At 38.8% G+C, this 17,194-nt stretch overlaps 1 protein-coding gene across 1 annotated transcript in view; it reads left to right on the plus strand.

Annotated features, from left to right (window-relative positions):
- The first annotated feature begins 1,074 nt into the window (after nt 1-1,074).
- Nucleotides 1,075-17,194, plus strand: part of LOC133519169 (insulin-like receptor) — a 121,440-nt gene continuing 105,320 nt past the window's right edge. The window contains exons 1-2 of the mRNA XM_061853130.1: nt 1,075-1,764; nt 10,950-11,086. Of these exons, the coding sequence (XP_061709114.1) occupies nt 10,993-11,086 (94 nt within the window). The 5' untranslated portion in view covers nt 1,075-1,764; nt 10,950-10,992. The remainder of the gene's footprint in view (nt 1,765-10,949; nt 11,087-17,194) is intronic.

Here is a 17,194-nt window from a genome sequence, read left to right on the forward strand (position 1 = left end):
TATTCAGATAATTTCTCTTTTGTATAAAAAAAATAGGGAACAAACATAATTGACATTTCCGTTGTTTTATGGTCACGTGGGGCCATTAAATAAACTATTGAGCAGAGTGGGAAATTTTAATTTCTTTCATTTATTCCAGGGCTGCCAGATCGTATAATTCGATAAGAATTTCTTATAATCGGACTGATTATCGTATCTATCACGTATAGGTAGTCGTTCGGTATAATTGGATACGAAAGAACACGAATGGTTTTTTCGCATTTCTATTTCAGCACGGGATTAACAGAGATGGATTGCCAACTTGATAGTACGATAAGGTGACGGTTTCAGTTGTTTTTCTCTTTACACTCGCCATTTGATTGGTTGGGTGTTTTATATGATGGGTGTTTGTTAATATGTGAGACGTGTTTTACTTTATTGTGCTGTGTTTCGGCGCTGCTCATTAAGAGATTTTAGTGACTACTTACTAAATACAAGTCGGTTTTTAAAGTAAGCATTAAAAAAGTCGGGGATAATCGTTTTCGTATAATGCAATCGAATTTCGTATAATTTTTGACGTTGGACTGTATAATCAAAATTGTACATAAATTTTGTAAATTGTACAAAAATTGGCAGCCCTGTTTATTACTGGAAATTGTTATGATTTTAGCAGACTATATGATTGTATGTATGTGTGTATGTTTACTGCTGTGTCGTGTGTATCTCCTGGGACGATTTTAGTGAATGAGGTGTCAATCGATTCGTTTTTAACGGGGTGACCAATTTAGTTTTTTAAAATAATTATCTGGTGCTTTATTTCATGCATACTTGCATAGTGTGAAATAATTTATTTTAAATACAGTCGAATACCCTATTGCAGAAATCTGAAATGTGTCAAGGTGGGTGCAGTGACAAAAAACATGTTACCTCCTTTTCTACATAATTAGGCGTAGGAGTCCTACGGTAGGACACTGTCTTTTTAATTTAATTGTATGAAATCCAAAATAAAATCAATTGTTGATTTCTTTCTTTCACCAATTCACTAAGTTGTTTTTTTTTTCTTAAAAATCATTATAAAATAAATTGGAATCTAGTCTTACTGGGTTCAAGGTTTTCCAAATTTAGCTCGTTTCAGGAGCATTCATATTATAGGTATCCTGGCTTCTGTCGAACTTATACCTAATGGCTCCTTTCCTTTACACGATGACCCATATTGGTGGTTGGTGGGCCAGTATGATGGTTCGTCGTGTAGAGGAGCCATAAAAAATCATGATACATTTTTTTCCAGATGGTCTGAGCCTAAGAGCAAGGTCTAGTGAGTCTAGTCTGGGTCAAGGATTGGTAAACATAAACTGCATTTGGGCGGCTCGGCTGCACAAAATGAGGCGTGAGCTCGTCAGGTCGGGCCAGCAGAAACAAACGCGCCAGCCGCATTCCTCGACTGGGTCTGTCTGTGACTGGGTCGAGCGACTGCGGCGCGCCCCTCGCGGCGGCCCCGCGCCGCGCTCGCAGCCCCCCGCGCGCTCGTCCCGCCTGTCTCCCCCGGACCCCGGCTTGCTTCTTTCTATACTTCAGTCGTTCGCGCGCGCCTTTTGCGATAACTCAACTACATGTTGTTCGCTCCTAATCGCGTGCTGTGTTTACAATACTGTGTTGTTACGAAGATTAACCAGGCAGTGATCAGTGTCAGTGACGGAGTGTGAAAAATTGTACATAGTTTAGTGAAAGGATTATTTGTGCACCGTTGGCGATCGGCGAGACAGCCACGGCAAACGCCGAGCTCAGGTAGTATTCCGTTTCATATTAGTTTTCAATCTGATTACTTAAAGCTAGGCTAATCTCGTTCGTTGTGGTCCGCCGAGTGCAGAGCGTTGGTGTTAAACGGCGCAGGTGGAAAAACAGAACCACGTGATCGTGTGTATCAATCGACCGTCGCCCGCTCTCCACGTGGTAGGCTGGGTGTAAACAACTGCCCTTCGCCGAGTTCGGTCGGCACTCCGTAACGTCCGTACCCACCGTACCCACCGCTGTCTCGGCACGGCTTAGCGCCGCGGCCCTGCAAGGTAGACAAGGCTCATTTTGTATTCCATGTTTGCTACATATCATAACAATATTAGCTCTAAAACAGCGATCTCACTGTCTATTTTTGATGCGTCGAAAAACATTCTATGTTCATGGGAAAGTTATGATTATACTTAATAAATTGTTTGGTAGTTAGAAACCTAGGTACTTATTGCCAAAGTCAAAATAGAGCTCTTATTATTATTATCTTTTGTTCTCTCTACTTAGCTTTTATTTAGGTACATAATAGGTAGGTATATCCTTGTTTATAAGTGTCCAAAGATGTTACCTATTTGCTTTATTTAAATTGAAGTTAATAATAAAATACACTTAAGTAAACAAATACATTTTAGAATTGTTATGAATACCTATCAACATCAACAGTCGATACAATGGGTGTTCGTAGGCTACTTTTTGGTAAGCGAAGATTCATTTATTCGACCTTCCAGTCTCCAGTAAACTAAGCGGACGACCTAGGCCACTTGTGTATTCATTTATTTGAATGAAATCCATCTTAAATGTAGTAATACTAATAAGTAGGTAGGTGAGAACGTGAACTAAGTGATCAGATAGGTAAGTATTACAGCGCCCAAGGCTTGTGTTGTTGTAAAAACAGTTTCTGATTATAAAATTTATGAACGAAGCGCAGTTGTAACCATAAAAACGATGCCTACCTATTGTTAGGTAGGTATTTACGTTAATCATGAACAGCAATGCTTTTACTCAACAGATTAGGTCTTACTAATAGAGTGTAGGACTGGCTCAAGGCTGCTATCAAACCATGTTCCTAATATCAACATGCAATTATGTGAATTATGTCATGAAACTAATCTCGCGACTGCAATATGTACTTAGCTCTCTCTACCAACACAGTCTACTATATACCTACATCATCACAGTGACAAGCACTTATTAGGCTGTCGTTCCACTGAGCCGGAGATGAGCGGCGATGTGAGAAGACGTGCGTGAATAAACCAATAGCATTAGTTGTAATCTATGACTTGTAAGTTGTATTCCAACGGAGTGGGCAAGAGATGTCGATTACATCCAATTTCCCGCATTTTTTTGATTCCAGCACGCCTTCTCTCATCTCCGCCTCAGTGGAAAGGCAGCCTTAATACTGTCTATCCCTTGCTGTCTCATTTTGAATACCAATAAATTATTTTAAATCTCGAAATAGGGACGTAACTAAGTCAAACCAAGAAAGTAGGCCAATAGTGCTGGAGATCGGAAATTACACTTAACTAGATAGTTGTACATTTTGAGGCGGATTTTGGTAACCTATTTACTTATTCAAGCCGCTCTTATTAGTGAGTGTCGCTATTCACGATCATATTTATTAACCCTAAAACTAAACTCATCTCATCTATGGTAAATTCATTTGGGTTCGTCATGAAATGAAAGCACCGATATGGCCATCACACACGTATCTTGAATTGAGAATAGGTACGAATGTTTATAGGCCTTGATTGCCCATGGTCTCGGATTTCTGACAATAACAATAGACAACAATCAAAGCCCAAACTACAAGCTAGTCTCATTCGGATTTCGTGTGTCCGCTATGTGAAGCCTATTAATATTGCTGAGTTATTTTTTATATTAGTACCTATAATTCGGTAATAATGTAATGTTGAGCTATATTTGAGCCATAAACTTGACGCGCAATAATAAATAGGTAAGTTACGTACCATACCTAATACCTATTTTGTGCGTATTTTCTCTACGCACTACGCAAAAGGTTATGGTTTATGTGGGATTGTAGCATATTTCAATCCAGGTGAACGGACTATCGACTATTATTGTAGGCATGAATTTATTATGAAACAACGAGCTTGTTTAATAAAACCCGCAAGGTTATGGGGTGCCTGGTGAGACCACGGCAGAAGCGACCTTTTGGACGAATTAATTCGTCTATTGTGGCTATTTTATTATATTCTCATGTAATGTTCATCCTTTGAGCTTTGGGATGAATTCTGGTGAACAGTAGACAACATTCCTTTTCTGGACAAAATAACTACACAAATAGGACAAATTAATACACATAAAAATCAGATGAGTTTTTATGAGTAGGCTAAAAATATGAAAGGATTTTCGAAATTCGTTCCCAAAATGAAGCATTGCATTTTATGAAAATTCGTCAAAAAGTATCCCAGTCCCGAGATTTTTGCCGACGGAAGAAGTCACCGAACAACATCAAGTCGGGCACACGGTTGATACTATTATAAAAAACGGTTTTATACCTGCTTCCAACAGGTAATGCCCTTAACAATGACATAACAGGATCAGTACCTACCGTTTGCCAAAATTTATTTACGAACCAACAAGTAATACGTTCTTCCTCGCGTTGTCCCGGCATTCGGGTCCGCTTGACAACTAATCCCAAGATTTGGCGTATGCACTAGTTTTTACGAAAGCGACTGCCATCTGACCTTCCTACCCAGAGGGTAAACTAGGCCTGGTTGGGATTAGTCAGGTTTCCTCACCGAAAAGCGACGTAAATATCAAATGATATTTCGTACATAAGTTCCGAAAAACTCAATGGTACGAGCCGGGTTTGAACCCGCGACCTCTGGATTGCAAGTCGCACGCTCTTACCGGTAGGCCACCAGCGCTTCGGGCGACTCCATCCCCTTAGATCATTTTGTAATTAAATAGAGAATTTTGTATTTTTTTTTAGAAAAAACGCAGGAACAGACTTTTCAGCTCACGCAGTTAGCGCTCAAAATGATCCGCAGTAGCTCTTATTTTCTGGACAATAATAAATACGTATAATGTTAAGCACAATACCTACATAAACATAATATATGGCTGGAGAGGCTGATTTGATTGACACTGAAAATGTAGGCCTATTAGATCACAAAACGAAACGAACCGTGTTTATCTAATTATTTTTGAATCCAACACTTACAATTGAATCAAGATCGAGTAATCCAGAAGGTTAGGAATATATTCATTGTTTGATTGGGTCGAAATACAGAAGGGTTGACAGAATTATGTCTTCTCATGTAAACTTTGTAAGTACATATTTGTATACTTAGTGCTTACTCTTTAACATTATTTCGTAATACGTGTCCGCAAAGATTTCAGTGTAGCGGATGCTTTTTGTCTCTCAAATGATATACATATGTACATTAAATATACAAATATAAATAAATAAATAAATTAACAATTATATTATTTATTTTTACCTATTTAAATACCTGCCAATAAATCATACTACGAAATTCGGCGTGAAAAATTACAGCGGCATTGAAAATAAAAATGTGAAGAGAACGATAAGCGAATGCGTGCAAGCAACATACATTTACTTACGTAGGTACTTTACTTACATTAAGTCTTATCAGGACAATATTCTGAAAACAACACAAGAATAGGTATAAATGCTTTGGATTTACTACAATTATCATAGATTTCTCGTTGTAGGTGTTATGGTTTGTAAGTGTACAGTTGGTAGAGGTATGTATAATCCACTTAATACGGGATTTTGGATTTCAATTTTCTACCTCTCATAGTTTTCTCCCATTTTAACACTTTCCAACTCAAATAGCGTTTTTCCTACTGTAGTCTAATGTACCTATGCAATGAAAATCATTGAAATGCACTCAAGGCAAGCGGTATAGGTTACATAAGATAGGGATAGATGGTGCAATGTTTACAAACATTTAATTTGTTAGCCCTTGTTTCGGCATGTACTCAACCCTTAGTGATTCGGCTTAGTATTACAGGATGCTTGAAATAAACTCGAAGGAGTTCCAGAAGCCTAAGGCCAGGGCTATAACCGCGAAAATCGAAGTTGCGAGCATTTTGCTCTTTCACTCTAATTACGTCTTAGTGAGAGTAAAAGGGAAAGATCCCCGCAATTTGCGAATTTCGATTTTCGCGGTAGGCCCCCTGAGCACACCTGCTGCGTGTGCGTAGACGTGCACGCGTGCGTGCGCTAAAATGCTTAAGCCGTGCACGCACACGTCACGCAAGCGGTGTGCCGTCTCTCATAAAGCACTATCTACGCACACGCATCCGGTATGCATAGGCCTTTTAAGCAGCATAAAGTTTCAATATTATTTAGCTAAATGCTGACTGACAAAACAATTGCAATATCGTAATGAAGGGCTACAACGTAATCAAAAAGGCGTTTAGCTCAGAGTCATCACTCATGATTAAACAAAGTTTTTGAAAACAAATAGCGATTTGTCTTAACATTGGACGGTCTCGTATGGTCTGGTATACTCCTGTTCTTCCGAGTAGTCGCGGACATCCTATATTTAGGTTATAATATAAATGACCTAATTCATTAACCATGTTTCAAAAATGTTTTGATATGAATAGCGGATGCCTATAACAATGTTAGTTACGTTGTGCTTTAAACTCTCCGATAATTGCATCAGCATTTTTATCTGATTAATATTGGCAAATCAAAAATAACTATGGAAGTTGGAATACTTTAGAACCAGTCATCCGAGACGTATACATATAAGACGTCGACAAGCATCAATGCGTCTCCATATCTAAGTTGAACACAGGTAAAAAATGAGATGAAAAGTATTGGGATTGGGACCCCTCTGTCCTGCGTCATAGTAAGTACGCGCAAGGCGTCGTTCTAGTGCAGCTCGTATATTGTCATCGATGAGCAGAGGGGAGGCCTACCAGTTCAACATGACCTCAGGATCCGTAACCAATGTGCTTAATCGGAGAGCGCCCATATTCTGGTACTTGTAAATGATAAACTCAACATGCGATTACAACGACACCCCAATGCAACGCGGGTGTAGGGGTGCAATGTTTTGGGAGCGAGGCAGGAGAAGGCAAGACGAAGCTAATCGCGCCGCCGCACTGTACTACGGTCTGATCGATCGTGGTACGCTGCGCTGCTCTATTATTTATTACCAAAATATGGCGGCGTGGTGCGCCGTACGGTCGTTGAACCCTACGACAGTGCGCGTCGTAAACAACTCAGGTGTGTGCACTGTGCAGTGCCCATGCCTGCGGTTGCAGAAAACGCGGGAAACGCCATGCAGCGATCCCTTTGTAGATAGTCGTAGTCTAGTTTACTGATTTAAGAATTTGATGAATGAGTAATTTGGGTTCAAAATAAAATAATAAACTAAAAATATGCGTGTAATTAGGTCATAACTACTTATAAGATATCCAAATCTAACTGCAGTTACAGAAAAGCAAAGCGAGAAATTGTTTAAATCTACTGCGCTCGGCAGTAAATGATAATATTTTTAGTTTTAAGAAATGTACAACGTCTAGGTCACTTAAAATACCTAGCTAGGTAATCGAAAAGCAAGAATACAATTCAAGAAAAAGAAAATAACTAAGAACAGTTTTTATTATAGGAAACGTGGCAAACCTTCGCCGTCGATTACAGAATTTAAAAATAAAATACTTGATGGGAACCGAAAAAATCTTATTAATATAATTACAAACACATGCTTTTTTTTTCTTTCGAAGAAGTTTTATAAATTTTATTAAGGACATAACATACCTATGTCTAAGTTTGCAAGAAAACGTGAATTGTACTGCGATCCCTTTATAATGATGTGTTTATTCAGGCTCTCTTTCTATTTGGCCAATGGGACCCGTGTTTTATCGTCAAATTTGTGGCATTTGATTAAATGACTGTATAGTAAACGGTGCCCGGTAAGTAATAGAGCGTATTCAAACTTATAATACATTGCTCATAAGAGTCATAAGACTTAATTATGTATGATATACGATTCATCAAGTATAACGTGCAATATGCATAATAAAAATGTATAATGAACTTCAGGCATAAAATCGTTTATCTACACACATATCATAAACCCTCTATGATGCCTTCAAAATCCGTAAATAAGGACCAACATTAAGATAAACTTTTTGTTAAGGGCCTGTTTCGCAATATCCAAGTAAAGTATTGGAATGCTAATTAATAAATAAATTGACTGCTAGATAAAACTTTCTGCAAAATTTAGCAGTTTATCTACCAGTTAAGCTTATTTGAAGGTTGTGGAACGCCAACGATGACTTTATTCAATTAAAATATACACACGTAATATCTTCTTGCTCGTATTAACTGCTACAAACATTACGGATCCCCAAGGCCAAGGGTCGCTTTCCTGACAGTTATTTTAGTCACCGATACAATACGCCATATGCACTCCACGTGTAGCATCGGCCATTTTTTATTATAAGGGCGTCTACCTCCATAAACTCTCGTCACCGTGAATAGTTAAATTGGGTGTTATTACTTTAAGAGACAACTAAGTCGCTAAATTGATACTTATTCGTGAGTTAAGTAGCTCAGCAACGGGTAATAAAATGTATACTTAGTTGTTTGTTACACTACAAACTATTGCAGCGTCCACTGACAATGAGTTGGTTGTTGGCTGTTAAAGCCTATGTAAGAACATTCGCAGTGGCCAACCAAATCCTTTGAAGAAAACTCATTAAATCGGCCAGTCCGTTTTGTAAATAATCGATTCATTTATTCATTTATTTGCCCAATGAAATGGAAAGAGATAGCTTTTTTACTTAGATGAACTAAGTCGGTGTATTTTGCAAACCACGTCGTAGCGTGAGAATACCGAAACACTATCTTCCCACAAAAGAAAAACAACTTCTTACGACAATCTAGCTCTAAATCTGTTTAAATCTGCTAGTCTATGCAATAACACGCACTAGTTCGACTCAGAACAAGCTAACACAACGTACTAAGTGAATTAACTTGGCTCTTAATAATCGAAACACGCTTGCTGTTCCAATCAATCGAGACCTTCACTCCGACACATTCTGAATATGTATCTATGTTCACCATACAAGTATTTCGGCTGCGGGCTTTCGGTCGACCAGGGAAATATTTTTTGGAATAAACTACACATTGAATTTGCTTTAATTCACGAAATATGGACATATTTTTTGATCCACTAGGGCTAAGATGGTCGGCTCTTTATCATTTGTCACCATGCCTGTCACGTTCTGACAAGTATGTAAGCGCGAAAGTGACGGGCATAGTGACGGGTTATAAAAATGGAACCATGCTGCCACCGCTGGTCACCCAGGAAACATTAAAATTCATTTTAGCAGTTGGGGAAAAGTCTTCAGATTAACTATATTTTTTAAATTCAAGTGTTTCAGTGTTTTGACAAATCAGATGTTTACGTTATCAGACGTCCCAAAAGTCTCCGAGGCAGTGATATCATTTTCGTCAACGAGGCGCCATCAACGTGGATGTGACGTAGGCAAGTCTTTGCAAGCAAAAAGCTATTGCAATCGCAAAAAATACATTTATCTAGCATTTGTCACATATCAGAATATTGACTAAGATTATAGTTTTTTTGCAGACTAGTAGGTCAGTCTTGATTTTCACTTTTCTGTAAGCAAAGCGGTGCGTGTAGATTTAGCAAAATCGTCAATGACTTTCGTACAGAAACTGCTTGAAGTGTGTATTGACTGATGATTCATATAAACGGCTTATGTTTACGTAATCTACTAGGATCAGCTGCTAATAATAGCCAACAATTAAATAGCTAACTTGTTTTTTAATTGATATTTTCCTGTGAGTGGTGTCGTGGGAACTACTCCAGCTCCCACGCCAATTATGTACATGATAACTTCATGTACGTTGTCGATTCTATCAATGAAATCTCCCAGTTATCAATGAAATTACAACTCATTGTTGCAGACATTATTACTCTTTGATTTTTGTTAACTAATGGCAATGGTGTGGCTTTTTGATGCTTAAGATGCTGTGAATAGGAATGCAACAGCCTGGTTTGGTTTATACTATTATAGTACCTAGTTGTTGGGAATCCAGGTATGAACGCTTCGCCTTGTATTGTTTAGTTCTGGTTTAAATTTTCTGGCGGCTACCGTCCTAGTGAACCCAACTGTTATGACGCAAGTTAAGTCATAGTGAAAATAGGTGTACCGCTACTGCTTCATTTAACCTACGTCACGAAGCTGTTATTTATTAAGCCTACGTAGTTAGAATAGTTTAACTCAACTGTTTAGTTCAAAGGCGACGTATTCATGTTTTATTATTATTTTATTTTTTATTTAGTCTATAAGAGTGTCTTTCCCGTCATCCAATGCACACTCCCGCCACTCTATAAAATGTACATCTCGAAAAGTTTGCGCTATTATATGTATTGTTATTAAAACGCTCATAATATCGTATTCATTCCTTGCTCAGTTTTTTTAGAGCTTCATGTTTTGCTCCTTTAAGACCAAAATAACCTTTATGTTTAGGCTCTGCAATATTTGTTCCTGGAATACTTTCAGACCGTGTACCGTTACGCAATGCTTTTACGAGAACTGACTTTTATGTAACACCTTTTATCGTGTCTGCCGCTTGAATTATTCTGAGAGTAACTTCTCTGGAGGCTTGACATGCCATCGCCGATGTTGTTTAAGCTCTTGTATAACGATCTAGGGTAGGATTTTTGTCATAATAGCCGTAATTGCTTTATTTTGTGGGGCTATAAGCGAACCCAATGGTGAGCTTAATCGCGTCGTCAGCTCTTCACTTTTTTAGCGAAAGCCAGTGCCCCTTGTTTTTAAGGGATTTTCGATTTCCTTAAAACTTCGCGAGAAGTCGAAGCGCTTAACAGACACAGACCTTGATAAGTTAGGCAAGATTACTTCATACCCGAGAAAATACATGACTTTGATCTATACTACATACGACTCTCAATAAGGGAGCGATATGTTGATATCCGTAATGAGTAGATGTTCTTTCTGATAGCTACAACTAACCTTCATATTTTATTTTCATGAAGATACTAACAGCTGAAGCCGTCTTCTGTCCGCGCAGCTGGATTACGTGGACTTAAGTCAACATTCTGGTTATCGCGCCTCGACTATCGAACATTTTCATATTACCTATGAAAGTCCTAGACTGATACTAAAATTGTTTATTGTTACAGCTCGGGTCATGTGGTCAGTGCGGTCAAGCGCCGGCGCGGCGTGATGCGCGGGGGCGAGCTAGCGGGCCGGGTGGCGTGCTTGCTGCTGCTGACATGCGCGGCACACGCCACGGCCACCGACGTGGCGGCCCAAGAAGGTAACTACACTACACTATATCATACTGACAGCAAGGTTTGAAAATATCTGATGCGTGTGGGTACAGGTGGACGTGCGCGTACGATAAAACCGTGCATGCTTAACCGGTGCACGTGAACGTCTCCGCACATACATCCAGGTGGGCACCTTAATCGCAGTTCGGATCTTGCGATCAGTACGATTACAAACACCAATATTGAAAGCCTAAATGCTGGGTCACTTATACAGCTTCAGCTGCATTCCATACTTTTTTTTGCGTTATTTGCTCTTATTTTCGTTATAAATAAATAAATAAATAAATATTATAGGACATTATTACACAAATTGACTAAGTCCCACAGTAAGCTCAATAAGGCTTGTGTTGAGGGTACTTAGACAACGATATATATAATATATAAATATTTATAAATACTTAAATACATAGAAAACACCCATGACTCAGGAAAAAATATCCATGCTCGTCACACGAATAAATGCCCTTACCAGGATTTGAACCCGGGACCATCAGCTTCGTAGGCAGAGTCACTACCCACTAGGCCAAACCGGTCGTCCAAAGTTATACTTTGTGCCAACGCTTATTCAGTACAATTGGGCTTCTTAGGTAGAACCAAACTAGGCAATAAATATTTGGTGCAATGTTTTGTGATATTTCGGCAGCATTAAAGCGTTTCGTAAGATGCCATTATAGTTGAGTCGGCAGCCCATAGTGAAAAGTATGCGATTAGTTTTCGGTTCCGGGATATTGTTCATGAAAATCATGAATAATAAATAGTATGTTCCAAACTTCCCTTGGGCTTCTTCTAAACATGTGTACATGTGTCAGAAAGTCGTGTCTTTGACGGAATAAAACAAAACATACCCGGTTCAAGCAAATTTAAAAATTATGATTCATACCTAATGTTATCAACATAAAATATTTTTATTCTGATCAACCTAATGAGTTTCGTTTTTTCTGACCTTTAGGTACTAATTAAGTTAATTAAATAGCATGGCTGTTTTGGGGGCATGTCTGCCGGCACGAAAAGTTGTGCGCTTCATGCAAAGTGCGTGCTTCTCCTCGTAGTCCCCCTTGCGTGCCTACACGCTAAGTAACGTTAATATAAAATCTATGTAATATTATATCTCAACTGGCAAGTGATTAAAGAAATTTCCCTTCTTATTAATCATCCGTTAATTGTTATTTCTTCTTGTACTTGTCACATATGATTTAACGCCATCTGCCTCATACAAACTTTATTTTTCCAAGAAAAATCGTGATAGCGCGAAAGCGCGATCGATCTAGGATTTGCATACTTCGACACAGCGACACCTTTCATGTCATCGACTAAACATTACAACAGATTCAGGAACCGCTGTCGATTGTCTATGCAAACAATGATAAATTAGTCCAAATACCACGTCAGCCATTTACGAATCTAGCTACCTATACAACGAGGGCATCGTCCGGCGAACCATTACTTAGAGATCTTACCTCCGATTACAAGTAGTTTCAATGAATTTCTGGGCCACGTTACACTAGTCGTGAGCTCATAATCGACGCAAAATGTTCCATGAATAATGATAGGACAGGAATTGTTCGGTTGAGCCTCGTGTAAACAACTTGCGGCCGTTACTTCGGAACGTTCGCAAAAACCGCGCCGGACGTTGAACCATGGCAGCCGTGGGGCCGCGCGGGCGGTTTTATTTTCATTTATATATTTGCACGGTGTTATTAAGCCCGTATTTGTATCGTAGTTATCCGTCAGACAACGATTACAGTCGATGTGATGGCACAGTTAGGTAAAACAGTATTTTGACTACATAAACTTCAGCAACGAGAGCGTTGACTCCTTTATGAACAGAGTATTTGATATGTAGATTATAAAGCTGTGTTAATTGTATTTTATTTATGAGAGACTAAAATGATATAGTCATATCATCATGTTATCGTAAAAAAATACGTCTTTTAACTTTTATAATTTATTTAGTTGCCTGTAAATCAATGTAGTGTTTTATAGTTGTACTGTGACATTGTTTTGTACGCTGTGACAAGTGTGACACGTTTGCTCGAGATGGTACAGTCAGCCGCAAAAGTGACTAAGTAAGCCAGGTGTCCAGACTAATCAGCACACGCTCCTATTGCACTAATTTTAATCCCCTCGCTCGAGCTTGGCTGCCTTCGCCAAGCAGCGACTTCTGCTGCAGAGTAAGCCGAACCAGTCTCTCAGGTCCAGTGTAGTATAGTTCGAGGTCAAGATATACAATAGGCGAGCTGGCAGATGAGACGAAACGTGAGAAGTGCGCGCACGCTGGGCGCGAGGACGCTACTCGTTTTTCATCACTTACCAAGAATAGGCGAATTGGTATGTTTGATCTGCAAATACAGTATTTATTTAATCTTTATTGCACAAAAGGGTTACAAAACACTTTAAGGTTCTCCGTACGATAGTCTCGACTCGAATCAAATTTTAGCTGTGTTTTACGAATCGCAGTCATACTTATACTAGTTACGCTAAAGCTAACGCCTGATAAGCGATGGGAAACGGTCCTGGGGCCTAGTATTGGCGCTCACGCTTTTTAGCGGACTTTCTTTGTTGCCACTGGTGGTAAAAAACAGCCTCGTGTAAGCTGATATCGATCATTACAGTTCAGATAAATTGCTATCTGTTCATAATAGCGTTTGATGTCCGAAGTGTCCAAACGCAAATAAAGAGGCCAGTTGCCTGTGCTCATAAAGTACTTTAAGAATACATTGGATCGATTATTGTATTTAGTTCGTAGTCATCGTACCGTATATTTCTATAGGAACTTAATAGCAAATAGTTTTGACGATTCATAAAGAGTAACTGACTGGTCCCGTTAGGAAATTACGAGTAACTAGCCTATTGTATCACCCAAGAAACCTGAGATATCCAAGTACTCTTACAGAGGAACTTCAGAATGTATTATGTTACCGCTGTCCATTAGAGAACAGGTAACATTAAAGCACAAACGGTAATAAAATGATACTTTAATGGAAACATATTTTAGGTATAGTGTAGGTCTACCACTTGATTAATAACGGCGGTTGGTAAGAAGTTAATATGGTAAAATATATTATAATATGTAGGTGAAGACTTGGCTTCGTGGTAGAATGTTCGCAATCCCAGGATGCCTCCCCAAAACAGAATATTGTGGGAAACGTCGGTGAGGGTTTATTGGGTAGGCTGAGGCTCCTCCCAGCCGGGAGGTGAGTCCCACATACCCCCCAAAAATGGGTCTACCTCAGGCCAGGGCGAGGATGCGTAACAGCATTCCCACACCGTTAAAAAAAACCGGGCAAGTGCGAGTCGGACTCGCGCACGAAGGGTTCCGTACCATTATTTATAAAAACGGAAAAAAATATGTTTGTTGTATGGGACCCCCTTAAATATTTATTTTACTCTGTTTATAGTATTTGTTGTTATAGCGGCAACAGAAATACATCATCTGTGAAAATTTCAACTGTCTAGCTATCACAGTTCATGAGATACAGCCTGGTGACAGACGGACGGACGGACGGACAGCGAAGTCTCAGTAATAGGGTCCCGTTTGACCCTTTGGATACGGAACCCTAAAAAAGGTGAAGACTTGGCTGTGTGCAATTGATTTGTATCGTGTTAAGTAAACATTTAATATTAATACCCTCCTAGCCTAGTCGGTAATGACCTAGAGACCCTGTCTATGAAACAGGAGGTCCCCGTACGGGCATTTATTTGTGTGTTTATCGCATATATATATATATATATATATATATATATATATATATATATATATATAACTTATTGAGGTTACTGCGAGACTAGGTCGGTTTGTGTAAGTCTGTGCATAAACATTCCCAATATAAAACTAAGAACGTTCTCGGAAACGGCACAACTATAGCTTCTACTTCTCCAACCGCCTAATTAAAGCGATAAAAAGGTATTCAGGTAGAATTTAAATTTAGGTAGGTATGCTATGATAATAAAACGCGTAGTTTATTTAGTTACGACTGGTTATATGTATTTGTACGCTAGTTTGTTATTAGATGGATTGAAAGGAACGATAATAGCCAAGGCCGATAGTTGGCGACGTCACGTCATTTTCCTATAGATATCGTCGTGCCAATGAATGTGTGTACGTTTCACATTTTTATTGCCACTTTGTCATAAGTTGTGAACACAACCAAAGCGAGCGAGGAGTTATGCGACAAAGAGGTGTTATTGTGTCAAAATTATGTTTGTATGACTTAGTTCGATTGTCAAAGATGCTTTTGACCTTTATGCACGGATTAAGTAAAAGTTACAGTTGAATTAAAATTCTGCATCTTATTGAACCTTTGTAGTCACGATTACATGGAAGCTTCTCACGGTGACGTGCGCCGTGTCAGCGTAATATTGTTGTTTTAGTATGTGGGTTAGGTTCAGGTCATTCTTCGGCGACCCAACACCATGCCTATCAATGTACGTCGGTGCTGGTTTCCAGATCTTAACTACTCATCTCTGACTATTTACTTCAACTCCCACAATAGCCGATTATGTGGAATCATAAACAATTTATTATCACCGCCGCGGAATTTAATCTACGCCACGGCTGATTTAATCTGCGGGTGATACGCGTAGACAATCAATCTACGCTTTAATTGGTTTTTGTAGACATGTGTCATAGCGCCTATACTCCGTCAAAGCATTCAAGATGAAATACATATCTGCTACTTCCTCTCTGCATAATACCTGTTGTTTACAATACATGTAGATACGGCGACCAGCTGTCGGGGGCAATGACCCAGGCCGAGACAACCCCTTTTAATTTACGACCCTCCCTTCGATACAACATTGTTTAGTGCTCCGGTAGTCAAAATTAACATGCTTCTACGCGGTACGTACTCCATTTCATGACTTTTTTGATGTATTTATGAGGTTTTAAAAGCTAGTAAAACATGAATCATACATATTAATGGAGTTACAGTTATACTTGTACATGGTTGACATCAAGTTAACCCTTCTAAAGGGTTCCTAGCGCTTTGGTGTTTTGATAAAGGTATTTGACTTTAATCGAACCGGGTTATTTCCGATGTTTTATTTTTTGTTTTACGTTACTAACGTTGATAACATATAATATTAGCGTTATCTACATAGTATTTCTTTGGCGGCCTCTTTGGTGAGACCTACTTTTCAATGGATAAGGCGCCGATCTAAACGTTATGACATTTTTATTGCCACTTCATCAACACACCCACAACGGGCCGGAAGTGCGCTGCGTTATGCGATATAGTGAGAAGACGTGATTTTCTACTCAGGTTTGATAGGATCATACTTTGGAACCCACCTCCTGTTCAAGAATCTATTGACGGCACCACTTTAATAATACTAGTGCATAAAATAAAAATGTTCTTTCAATACTCTTATATATCGTTGAAATTACGTTTGATAAATAAAGAAGTACTAAAATTGGATTGGCAAAAAATCACGTCACACTGACGTTGAATGGAGATTGCCTCATAATTCTAAAAACCGATAAGATACGACAAGCAAACAAACACCGCTGATAACCGCTGGCGCCTGCTTGTTTACATTCTGTTTCGTTTTACGTTTGTTAAAAGCTCATTGCCTAATTTGTTTCTGATTTATTTTATTGTAGACAATTAAATCTAAATATTTGAATAAACCCCAACAGGATGAAACGGATGAACCGATTTTGATTTTAATAAAACATGTCTAATAACCACCCCTAGAAAACCTACTTTCAATAAAAAAAACCGAATCCAAATCGATTCACCCGTTTAAGACACAAATATCGGTCAAACTTATAACACTTCTCCTTTTCAAATCACATTAAAAAAAACATTTCAATTTGTATGTCCTATTTTTTATATAACCCTTTGTTCTGAACAAGTTTGTTGTTTGAATTGTTATATGAAGTCATGTGCATGTCGGCAAAGGCCTCCAAGAATGTCCTATAATTTTTATTTATTAATTAGGCAACAAAGGCCTGGTTATAATTTTTTTTTATTTCACTGTAATTAACCTGGTTATGAATATATCGCCCAAAATTAAAATCTAGAAAGCCTATACCTACCTTCGTATAGTCTGTATGACCCAAATACGTCGTGTTCCTGTGTGTTCGGTACTTT

This window comes from Cydia pomonella, chromosome 6, assembly GCF_033807575.1.
Source record: "Cydia pomonella isolate Wapato2018A chromosome 6, ilCydPomo1, whole genome shotgun sequence".
Lineage (NCBI taxonomy): Eukaryota > Metazoa > Arthropoda > Insecta > Lepidoptera > Tortricidae > Cydia > Cydia pomonella.